The sequence below is a fragment of the Lampetra fluviatilis genome, unplaced genomic scaffold (genome assembly GCF_964198595.1).
Source record: "Lampetra fluviatilis unplaced genomic scaffold, kcLamFluv1.1 SCAFFOLD_555, whole genome shotgun sequence".
Taxonomy (NCBI): domain Eukaryota; kingdom Metazoa; phylum Chordata; class Hyperoartia; order Petromyzontiformes; family Petromyzontidae; genus Lampetra; species Lampetra fluviatilis.
The window spans coordinates 32,501-45,000 of NW_027621184.1; the positions used below are offsets into that span (position 1 = coordinate 32,501).

At 60.7% G+C, this 12,500-nt stretch overlaps 1 protein-coding gene and 1 pseudogene across 2 annotated transcripts in view; both read left to right on the forward strand.

Annotated features, from left to right (window-relative positions):
* LOC144954899 (calcium uptake protein 3, mitochondrial-like) overlaps positions 1–6,501 on the forward strand; it is a 37,135-nt gene extending 30,634 nt beyond the window's left edge. Inside the window, exons 5-8 of the mRNA XM_078885286.1 lie at positions 954–1,052; positions 2,977–3,071; positions 6,230–6,284; positions 6,490–6,501. Of these exons, the coding sequence (XP_078741412.1) occupies positions 954–1,052; positions 2,977–3,071; positions 6,230–6,284; positions 6,490–6,501 (261 nt within the window). The remainder of the gene's footprint in view (positions 1–953; positions 1,053–2,976; positions 3,072–6,229; positions 6,285–6,489) is intronic.
* Positions 6,502–6,870: 369 nt separating this feature from the next.
* Positions 6,871–12,500, forward strand: part of LOC144954897 (calcium uptake protein 3, mitochondrial-like) — a 7,268-nt pseudogene continuing 1,638 nt past the window's right edge. The window contains exons 1-3 of the transcript XR_013641420.1: positions 6,871–7,039; positions 10,290–10,398; positions 11,700–11,790. The product of XR_013641420.1 is annotated as a calcium uptake protein 3, mitochondrial-like (transcript). The remainder of the gene's footprint in view (positions 7,040–10,289; positions 10,399–11,699; positions 11,791–12,500) is intronic.

Genomic DNA, 12,500 nt, shown 5'->3' on the forward strand with positions numbered 1-12,500 from the left:
TGGTGGTGATGGTGATGGTAGTGATGGTGATGGTAGTGATGGTGATGGTTGTGATGGTGATGGTAGTGATGGTGATGGTAGTGATGGTGGTGATGGTGATGGTAGTGATGGTGATGATGATGGTGGTGGTGATGATGATGATGGTGGTGATGATGATGATGGTGGTGATGGTAGTAATGGTGATGGTGGTGATGATGATGGTGGTGATGGTGGTGATGATGGTGATGGTAGTGATGATGGTGATGGTGGTGGTGATGATGGTGGTGATGGTGGTGATGGTGGTGATGGTGATGGTGGTGATGGTGGTGATGATGATGGTGATGTTGATGATGGTGGTGATGGTGATGGTGGTGATTATGGTAGTGATGGTGGTGATGATGATGGTGGTGGTGATAATGATGGTGGTGATGATGGTGGTGGTGATGATGATGGTGGTGATGGTAGTGATGGTGGTGATGATGATGGTGGTGATGATGATGATGGTGGTGATGATGGTGATGGTAGTGATGGTGGTGGTGGTGATGATGATGATGATGGTAATGGTAGTGATGGTGATGGTAGTGATGGTGGTGATGGTGATGGTAGTGATGGTGATGGTAGTGATGGTGATGGTTGTGATGGTGATGGTAGTGATGGTGATGGTAGTGATGGTGGTGATGGTGATGGTAGTGATGGTGATGATGATGGTGGTGGTGATGATGATGATGGTGGTGATGATGATGATGGTGGTGATGGTAGTAATGGTGATGGTGGTGATGATGATGGTGGTGATGGTGGTGATGATGGTGATGGTAGTGATGATGGTGATGGTGGTGGTGATGATGATGATGATGGTGGTGATGATGTTGATAATTATGGTGATGATGTTGATGGTAGTGATGGTGATGTTAGTGATGTTGATGATGGTGATGGTGATGATGATGGTTGTGATGGTGATGATGATGATGTTACAGATGCTGGTGGCAAGGGGGGGCGTTCCCGGACCGGAGCGATCGTGTTGGCAGACGCTGAGGCGGGGAACCAATCGCCTGTTCTTCTCCAGAGAGAGCGAGGTCACACACACACACAGACACACACACAGACACACAGACACACAGACACACAGAGACACACACAGACACACAGAGACACACACACACAGTCACACACACACACAGACACACACACAGACACACAGACACACACACACACAGAGACACACACAGACACACAGAGACACACACACACAGTCACACACACACACAGACACACACACAGACACACAGACACACAGACACACAGAGACACACACAGACACACAGAGACACACACACACAGTCACACACACACACAGACACACAGACACACACACTCACCACACACACACAGAGACACATACTCACCACACAGACACACAGACTCACCACACACACACAGACACACACACACAGTCACACACAGACACACAGACACACACACAGACACACACAGAGACACACACAGACACACAGACACACACAGTCACACACACACACAGAGACACACACAGACACACAGAGACACACACACACAGTCACACACACACACAGAGACACACACAGACACACACAGAGACACACAGTCACACACAGACACACAGACACACACGGAGACACACAGACACACACACACACAGACACACACAGACACACACACACACACAGTCACACACAGACACACAGACACACACACAGACACACACACACAGACACACACAGTCACACACACACACACAGAGACACACACAGACACACACAGAGACACACAGTCACACACAGACACACAGACACACACGGAGACACACAGTCACACACAGACACACAGACACACACGGAGACACACAGATTCACACAGACACACACACACACACACAGTCACACACAGACACACAGACACACACACAGACACACAGTCACACACAGACACACAGACACACACGGAGACACACAGACACACACAGACACACAGACACATACAGACACACACAGACACACAGAGACACACGGACACACACGGACACACACAGACACATACGGAGACACGGGGACACACGGAGACACGGAGTGGGTGAGTCAGTCAGCGGGTGAGTGAGTGGGTGAGTCAGTCACTGAGTGAGTCAGTCACTGGGTGAGTGAATGGGTGAGTGGGTGAGTGGGTGAGTGGGTGGGTGAGTGAGTTGGTGAGTGGGTGAGTGAGTGGGTGAGTGGGTGAGTGGGTGAGGGAGTGGGTGAGTGAGTGGGTGAGTGGGTGAGTGAGTGGGTGAGTGAGTGGGTGAGTGGGTGAGTGAATGGGTGAGTGGGTGAGTGGGTGAGTGGGTGGGTGAGTGAGTTGGTGAGTGGGTGAGTGAGTGGGTGAGTGGGTGAGTGGGTGAGGGAGTGGGTGAGTGAGTGGGTGAGTGGGTGGGTGAGTGAGTCAGTCACTGGGTGAGTGAATGGGTGAGTGGGTGAGTGAGTGAGTGAGTGGGTGGGTGAGTGAGTGAGTGAGTGGGTGAGTGAGTTGGTGAGTGAGTGGGTGAGTGGGTGAGTGAGTGGGTGAGTGAGTGGGTGAGTGAGTGAGTGAGTGAGTGGGTGAGTGGGTGAGTGAGTGGGAGAGTTGGTGAGTGAGTGGGTGAGTGGGTGAGTGAGTGGGTGAGTGGGTGAGTGAGTGGGTGAGTGAGTGAGTGAGTAGGTGAGTGAGTGGGTGAGTGAGTGGGTGGGTGAGTGGGTGAGTGAGTGGGTGAGTGGGTGAGTGAGTGGGTGGGTGAGTGGGTGAGTGGGTTGGTGAGTGGGTGAGTGATTGGGTGAGTGGGTGAGTGAGTGAGTGGGTGAGTGGGTTGGTGAGTGGGTGAGTGATTGGGTGAGTCACTGAGTGAGTTGGTGAGTGTATCACCGCTGCTACTGCTGCTACCAGCACCACTTGCACCCCCTTCCCCGTTGCGGCCTGCTGAGAGGTTACCTGGGTCTGCTTTGCCTGCGGCAGGCGATGGACGACTACGTGACGGTGGACACCACGCTGCTCGTCCACTTCTTCGGCAAGAAGGGAAACGCAGAACTCTCTTACCTCGACTTCCACAGGTCAGCCACTCGCCCACTCACCCCACCACTCACCCCACCACTCACCCCACCACTCACCCCACCACTCCCCCCACCACTCACCCACCACTCACCCCACCACTCGCCCCACCACTCACCCCACCACTCACCCCACCACTCCCCCCACCAGTCAACCCACCACTCCCCCCACCACTCACCCCACCACTCCCCCCACCACTCACCCACCACCACCACTCCACCCCCCACCACTCACCCCACCACTCTCACCCCATCACTCACCCCACCACTCACCCCACCACTCACCCCACCACTCTCACCCCACCACTCTCACCCCACCACTCTCCCCACCACTCACCCCACCACTCCACCCCACCACCTCACCCACCACCCCCCACCACCACCCACCCCCACCACTCCACCCCCACCACTCACCCACCACCCCCCCCACCACCACCCCACCACCCCCCACCACACCCCCACCACCACACCCCACCACTCCCCCACCACCACCCCACCACCACCCCACCACCCCACCCCCACCACTCCACCCCACCACACCCCCCACCACCACCCCACCACTCTCACCCCACCACTCCACCCACCACTCCCCCCACCACCACCCCCCACCACCACCCACCCCCACCACCACCCCCACCTCCCCCCCACCACACCCCCACACCCCCCACCACCACCCCACCACCACACCCACCACTCTCCCCACCACCACCCCACCACTCACCCCACCACTCCACCCCACCACCCCCCCCCACTCACCCACCACCACCACTCCACCCCCACCACTCACCCCACCACACCCCCCACCATCACCCCCACCACCCCCCACACCCCCCACCCACTCACCCCACCACTCCACCCCACCACTCACCCCACCACCACCCCACCACTCTCATCCCACCACCCCCCCACCACTCACCCACCACCACCACCCACCCCCCACCACCACCCCACCACCCCCCCACCACACCCCCACCACTCCCCCACCACACACCCCACCACCCACCCCACCACTCCACCCCACCACTCACCCCACCACACACCCCACCACTCCACCCACCACTCCCCCCCACCACTCACCCCACCACCACTCTCACCCCACCACTCTCATCCCACCACTCCCCCCACCACTCACCCACCACCACCACTCCACCCCCACCACTCACCCCACCACTCTCACCCCACCACTCACCCCACCACTCACCCCACCACTCACCCCACCACTCACCCCACCACTCTCATCCCACCACTCCCCCCACCACTCACCCCACCACTCTCACCCCACCACTCTCATCCCACCACTCCCCCCACCACTCACCCACCACCACCACTCCACCCCCACCACTCACCCCACCACTCCCCCCACCAGTCACCCCACCACTCTCCCCACCACTCACCCCACCACTCACCCCACCACTCTCCCCACCACTCACCCACCACTCACCCCACCACTCTCATCCCACCACTCCCCCCACCACTCACCCACCACCACCACTCCACCCCCACCACTCACCCCACCACTCCCCCCACCAGTCACCCCACCACTCCCCCACCACTCACCCCACCACTCACCCCACCACTCTCACCCCACCACTCTCCCCACCACTCACCCCACCACTCACCCCACCACTCTCCCCACCACTCTCCCCACCACTCCCCCCCACCATCACCCCACCACTCTCATCCCACCACTCCCCCACCACTCACCCACCACCACCACTCCACCCCCCACCACTCACCCCCCCCACCACTCACCCCTACCACTCCCCCCACCACTCTCACCCCACCACACACCCACCACCACCACTCCACCCCCACCACTCACCCCACCACTCCCCCACCAGTCACGCCACCACTCCCCCACCACTCACCCACCACTCCCCCCCACCACTCACCCCACCACTCACCCACCACTCACCCCACCACTCACCCCACCACTCTCCCCACCACTCTCCCCACCACTCACCCACCACTCACCCCACCACTCTCATCCCACCACTCCCCCCACCACTCACCCACCACCACCACTCCACCCCCACCACTCACCCCACCACTCCCCCCCACCAGTCACCCACCACTCCCCCCACCACTCACCCCACCACTCCCCCCACCACTCACCCCACCACTCCCCCCACCAGTCACCCCACCACTCCCCCCACCACTCACCCCACCACTCCCCCCACCACTCACCCCACCACTAACCCCACCACTCACCCCACCACTCTCATCCCACCACTCCCCCCACCACTCACCCACCACCACCACTCCACCCCCCACCACTCACCACCCCACCACTCACCCTACCACTCCCCCCACCACTCTCACCCCACCACACACCCACCACCACCACTCCACCCCCACCACTCCCCCCACCACTCCCCCAGCCACTCATCCCACCACTCCCCCCACCACGCTCCCCACCACTCACCCACCACCACCACTCCACCACTCTCACCCCACCACTCACCCCACCACTCACCCCACCACTCACCCACCACCACCACTCCACCCTCCACCACTCACCCCACCACTCCCCCCACCAGTCACCCCACCACTCCCCCCACCACTCACCCCACCACTCCCCCCACCACTCACCCCCCCACCACTCACCCTACCACTCACCCCACCACTCTCACCCCACCACTCACCCACTCTCCCCCCACCACCCCCCCACCACCCCCCCACCACCCCCCACTAGGTTCATGGACGAGCTCCAGACGGAGGTGTTGGAGTTGGAGTTTCTGGCCTACTCTGTGAGGCCTTTCCTGCCCCCCACTCTCCCCACCCACTCTCCCCCCACTCTCCCCCCACCACCCCCCCACTACCACCCCACTCTCCCCCCACTCTCCCCCCACTCTCCCCCCACCACCCCCCACTCTCCCCCCACCACCCCCCACTCTCCCCCCACTCTCCCCCCCACTCCCCCCCACTTTCCCCCCACTCTCCCCCCACCTCCCCCCACTCTCCCCCCACTCTCCCCCCACTACCACCCCCCCACTAGGTTCATGGATGAGCTCCAGACGGAGGTGTTGGAGTTGGAGTTTCTGGCCTACTCTGTGAGGCCTTTCCTCCCCCCTCACTCTCTCCCCCCACTCTCCCCCCACTCTCCCCTCACTCTCCCCCCACTCTCCCCCCACCACCCCCCCACTACCACCCCCCCACAGGTTCATGGACGAGCTCCAGACGGAGGTGCTGGAGCTGGAGTTTCTGGCCTACTCTGTGAGGCCTTTCCTCCCCCCTCACTCTCTCCCCCCACTCTCCCCCCATTCTCCCCCCACTCTCCCCCCACTCTCCCCCCACCACCCCCCCACTACCACCCCACTCTCCCCACCACCCCCCCACTCCTCCACCACTCACCCCACCACTCTCCCTCCACTCTCCCCCCACTCTCCCCCCCCACTCTCCCCCCACCACCCCCCACTAGGTTCATGGATGAGCTCCAGACGGAGGTGCTGGAGCTGGAGTTCCTGGCCTACTCTGTGAGGCCTTTCCTCCCCCCTCAATCTCTCCCCTCACTCTCCCTCCACTCTCCCCCCACCACCCCCCACTCTCCCCCCCACTCTCCCCCCCACTCTCCCCCCACTCTCCCCCCACCACCCCCCCACTAGGTTCATGGACGAGCTCCAGACGGAGGTGCTGGAGCTGGAGTTTCTGGCCTACTCTGTGAGGCCTTTCCTCCCCCCTCACTCTCTCCCCTCACTCTCCCTCCACTCTCCCCCCACCACCCCCCACTCTCCCCTCACTCTCCCCCACTCTCCCCCCACTCTCCCCACCACCCCCCCACTACCACCCCCCCACTAGGTTCATGGACGAGCTCCAGACGGAGGTGCTGGAGCTGGAGTTTCTGGCCTACTCTGGGGGTCTCTCCTCCATGAGCTGCGTGGAGTTTGCGCGCTCGCTGCTGCGCTAACGCTCACCTCAGCGACCCCGACTCGTTCCTGTCCGCCGCGCAGAGAAGACTCTCGCCCAGCCAGGTAGGGGGGGCTGTGCCCCCCACAACTCTGTGTGTGTGTGTGTGGAGCCCCCCACTCTGTGTGTGTGTGTGTGTTTGTGTAGCCCCACAACTCTGTGTGTGTGTGTTTGTGTAGCCCCCCACTCTGTGTGTGTGTGTGTGTGTAGCCCCCCACTCTGTGTGTGTGTTTGTCTGTGTGTGTGTGTGTGTGTAGCCCCCCACTCTGTGTGTGTGTTTGTGTGTGTTTGTCTGTGTGTGTGTAGCCCCCCACTCTGTGTGTGTGTGTGTGTAGCCCCCCACTCTGTGTGTGTGTGTGTTTGTGTAGCCCCCCACTCTGTGTGTGTGTGTGTAGCCCCCCACTCTGTGTGTGTGTGTGTGTGTGTAGCCCCCCACTCTGTGTGTGTGTGTTTGTGTAGCCCCCTACTCTGTGTGTGTGTGTGTGTGTAGCCCCCCACTCTGTGTGTGTGTGTTTGTAGCCCCCCACTCTGTGTGTGTGTGTGTGTAGCCCCCCACTCTGTGTGTGTGTGTGTAGCCCCCCCACTCTGTGTGTGTGTGTGTAGCCCCCCACTCTGTGTGTGTGTGTAGCCCCCCACTCTGTGTGTGTGTGTGTGTGTAGCCCCCCACTCTGTGTGTGTGTGTGTAGCCCCCCACTCTGTGTGTGTGTGTTTGTGTGTTTGTGTAGCCCCCCACTCTGTGTGTGTGTGTGTGTTTGTAGCCCCCCACTATGTGTGTGTGTGTGTGTGTGTAGCCCCCCACTCTGTGTGTGTGTGTGTAGCCCCCCACTCTGTGTGTGTGTGTGTGTTTGTGTAGCCCCCCACTCTGTGTGTGTGTGTGAGTAGCCCCCCACTCTGTGTGTGTGTGTGTTTGTGTAGCCCCCCACTCTGTGTGTGTGTGTGTGTAGCCCCCCACTCTGTGTGTGTGTGTGTGTAGCCCCCCACTCTGTGTGTGTGTGTAGCCCCCCACTCTGTGTGTGTGTGTGTGTGTAGCCCCTCACTCGGTGTGTGTGTGTGTAGCCCCCCACTCTGTGTGTGTGTGTAGCCCCCCACTCTGTGTGTGTGTGTGTGTAGCCCCCCACTCTGTGTGTGTGTGTGTAGCCCCTCACTCTGTGTGTGTGTGTGTAGCCCCCCACTCTGTGTGTGTGTAGCCCCCCACTCTGTGTGTGTGTGTGTGTGTGTAGCCCCCCACTCTGTGTGTGTGTGTGTAGCCCCCCACTCTGTGTGTGTGTGTGTGTAGCCCCTCACTCTGTGTGTGTGTGTGTAGCCCCCCACTCTGTGTGTGTGTGTGTGTAGCCCCCCACTCTGTGTGTGTGTGTGTGTAGCCCCCCACTCTGTGTGTGTGTGTGTAGCCCCTCACTCTGTGTGTGTGTGTGTAGCCCCTCACTCTGTGTGTGTGTGTAGCCCCCCACTCTGTGTGTGTGTAGCCCCCCCACTCTGTGTGTGTGTGTGTGTGTAGCCCCCCACTCTGTGTGTGTGTGTGTAGCCCCCCACTCTGTGTGTGTGTGTAGCCCCCCACTCTGTGTGTGTGTGTGTAGCCCCCCACTCTGTGTGTGTGTAGCCCCTCACTCTGTGTGTGTGTGTGTAGCCCCCCACTCTGTGTGTGTGTGTGTGTGTAGCCCCCCACTCTGTGTGTGTGTGTGTTTGTGTAGCCCCCCACTCTGTGTGTGTGTGTGTGTAGCCCCTCACTCGGTGTGTGTGTGTGTAGCCCCCCACTCTGTGTGTGTGTGTGTGTGTAGCCCCTCACTCGGTGTGTGTGTAGCCCCCCACTCTGTGTGTGTGTGTGTGTAGCCCCCCACTCTGTGTGTGTGTGTGTGTAGCCCCTCACTCTGTGTGTGTGTAGCCCCCCACTCTGTGTGTGTGTGTGTGTAGCCCCTCACTCTGTGTGTGTGTGTAGCCCCCCACTCTGTGTGTGTGTAGCCCCCCACTCTGTGTGTGTGTGTGTGTAGCCCCCCACTCTGTGTGTGTGTGTGTAGCCCCTCACTCTGTGTGTGTGTGTAGCCCCCCACTCTGTGTGTGTGTAGCCCCCCACTCTGTGTGTGTGTGTAGCCCCCCACTCTGTGTGTGTGTGTGTAGCCCCCCACTCTGTGTGTGTGTGTGTGTAGCCCCCCACTCTGTGTGTGTGTGTAGCCCCCCACTCTGTGTGTGTGTGTGTGTAGCCCCCCACTCTGTGTGTGTGTGTATAGCCCCCCACTCTGTGTGTGTGTGTGTGTGTAGCCCCCCACTCTGTGTGTGTGTGTGTGTAGCCCCCCACTCTGTGTGTGTGTGTGTGTAGCCCCCCACTCTCTGTGTGTGTGTGTGTGTGTAGCCCCCCACTCTGTGTGTGTGTGTTTCTGTAGCCCCCCCACTCTGTGTGTGTGTGTAGCCCCCCACAACTGTGTGTGTGTGTGTTTCTGTAGCCCCCCACAACTGTGTGTGTGTGTGTTTGTGTAGCCCCCCAATCTGTGTGTGTGTTTGTATAGCCCCCCACTCTGTGTGTGTGTGTGTGTGTTTGTGTAGCCCCCCACTCTGTGTGTGTGTGTGTCTCTCTGTAGCCCCCCACTCTGTGTGTGTGTGTGTCTCTCTGTAGCCCCCCACTCTGTGTGCGTCTGTGTGTTTCTGTAGCCCCCCACTCTGTGTGTGTGTGTGTTTCTGTAGCCCCCCACTCTGTGTGTGTGTGTTTGTGTAGCCCCCCACTCTGTGTGTGTGTGTCTCTCTAAAGCTCCCCACTCTCTCTGTGTGTCTCTCTGTAGCCCCCCCACTCTCTCTCTGTGTGTGTCTCTGTAGCCCCCCACTCTTTCTCTGTGTGTCTCTCTAAAGCCCCCCACTCTGTGTCTCTATAGCCCCCCCCACAACTCTCTCTCTGTGTGTGTCTCTCTCTAGCCTCCCACTCTCTGTGTGTCTCTCTGTAGCCCCCCACTCTCTCTGTGTGTGTGTCTTTCTATAGCCCCCCCCCTCACTCTGTGTCTCTCTATAGCCCCCCCCACCCTCACTACTCCCAGAATGCTTTGCTGTTTTCTCCTCCCTTTTCATTCTATCAAGTGCTGCCCCCCCTCCGTGCCCCCCCCTTTGTGCCCCCCCCTTGCCCCCCCCTCGCCCCCCTTGCCCCCCCCTCCTTGCCCCCCCCCGTGCCCCCCCCGTGCCCCCCCTCCCTTGCCCCCCCCTTGCCCCTCCCTTGCCCCCCCCCTTGCCCCCCCCCCTTGCCCCCCGTGCCCCTCCCTTGCCCCCCCCCCCTTGCCCCCCTCCCTTGCCCCCCCCCCCCTTGCCCCCCCCTTGCCCCCCGTGCCCCCCCCCCCCCAGGAGATTTCGTTTGAGGAATTCCGCTCGTTTTTCCGCTTCATCAACAACCTGGAGGACTTCAGCATCGCCGTGCAGATGCACACGTACTCCTACAGGCCCCTCGCTCAGGGTGAGAGTGGGGGGCCCGGGGTGAGAGTGGGGGGCTCTGGGGTGAGAGTGGGGGGCTCTGGGTGAGAGTGGGGGGGGGTAGAGATGCACACGTACTCCTACAGACCCCTCGCTCAGGGTGAGAGTGGGGGGGCCCGGGGTGAGAGTGGGGGGCCCGGGGTGAGAGTGGGGGGCCCGGGGTGAGAGTGGGGGGCCCGGGGTGAGAGTGGGGGGCTCTGGGTGAGAGTGGGGGGCCCGGGGTGAGAGTGGGGGGCTCTGGGTGAGAGTGGGGGGGGGGGTAGAGATACACACGTACTCCTACAGGCCCCTCGCTCAGGGTGAGAGTGGGGGGCCCGGGGGTGAGAGTGGGGGGCTCTGGGTGAGAGTGGGGGGCCCGGGGTGAGAGTGGGGGGGCTCTGGGTGAGAGTGGGGGGGGGGGGGGTAGAGATACACACGTACTCCTACAGGCCCCTCGCTCAGGGTGAGAGTGGGGGGCCCGGGGTGAGAGTGGGGGGCTCTGGGGTGAGAGTGGGGGGCTCTGGGGTGAGAGTGGGGGGGCTCTGGGTGAGAGTGGGGGGGGGGTAGAGATGCACACGTACTCCTACAGACCCCTCGCTCAGGGTGAGAGTGGGGGGCCCGGGGTGAGAGTGGGGGGCCCGGGGTGAGAGTGGGGGGCCCCGGGGTGAGAGTGGGGGGCTCTGGGTGAGAGTGGGGGGCCCGGGGTGAGAGTGGGGGGGGGTAGAGATGCACACGTACTCCTACAGACCCCTCGCTCAGGGTGAGAGTGGGGGGCCCGGGGTCAGAGTGGGGGGGCCCGGGGTGAGAGTGGGGGGCCCGGGGTCAGAGTGGGGGGCCCGGGGTGAGAGTGGTGGGGGGGGGTAGAGATGCACACGTACTCCTACAGACCCCTCGCTCAGGGTGAGAGTGGGGGGCCCGGGGTCAGAGTGGGGGGCCCGGGGTGAGAGTGGTGGGGGGGGGGTAGAAATGCACACCTACTCCTACAGACCCCTCGCTTTCTGTCTCTCTGTGTGTCTCTCTGTGTCTCTCTCTCTGTGTCTCTCTCTGTGTCTCTCTGTGTCTCACTGTGTGTCTCACTGTCTCTCTGTGTCTCTCTCTGTGTCTCTCTCTGTCTCTCTATCTCTGTGTCTCTGTGTCTCTGTAGAGGAGTTTGAGAGAGCCGTGTGGATCTCCACCGCACAGCGCCTCTCTCCCGCCCTGCTCGACACAATCTTCCAGATCTTGTGTCTCTCTCTGTGTCTCTCTCTGTGTCTCTCTCTGTGTCTCTCTCTGTGTCTCTCTGTGTCTCTGTGTCTCTCTCTCTAGAGGAGTTTGAGAGAGCCGTGTGGATCTCCACCGCACAGCGTCTCTCTCCCGCCGTGCTCGACACGATCTTCCAGATCTTGTGTCTCTCTCTGTGTGTCTCTCTGTGTGTCTCTCTGTGTCTCACTGTGTCTCTGTGTCTCTGTGTCTCTCTCTGTCTCTCTATCTCTGTGTGTGTCTCTCTCTGTGTCTCTCTCTCTCTCTCTGTGTGTCTCTCTCTGTCTCTCTCTGTGTGTCTCTCTCTGTCTCTCTATCTCTGTGTCTCTGTGTCTCTCTAGAGGAGTTTGAGAGAGCCGTGTGGATCTCCACCGCTCAGCGCCTCTCTCCCGCCCTGCTCGACACAATCTTCCAGATCTTGTGTCTCTCTCTGTGTGTCTCTCTGTGTCTCTCTCTGTGTCTCTCTCTCTGTGTCTCTCTCTCTGTGTCTCTCTCTCTGTGTCTCTCTCTCTGTGTCTCACTGTGTCTCTGTGTCTCTCTCTCTGTGTCTCTGTAGAGGAGTTTGAGAGAGCCGTGTGGATCTCCACCGCTCAGCGCCTCTCTCCCGCCCTGCTCGACACAATCTTCCAGATCTTGTGTCTCTCTCTGTGTCTCTCTCTGTCTCTCTCTCTCTGTGTCTCACTGTCTCTCTGTGTCTCTGTATCTCTGTGTCTCTGTGTCTCTGTGTCTCTCTAGAGGAGTTTGAGAGAGCCGTGTGGATCTCCACCGCACAGCGCCTCTCTCCCGCCCTGCTCGACAGGATCTTCCAGATCTTGTGTCTCTCTCTGTGTCTCTCTCTGTGTCTCACTGTGTGTCTCTCTCTGTGTC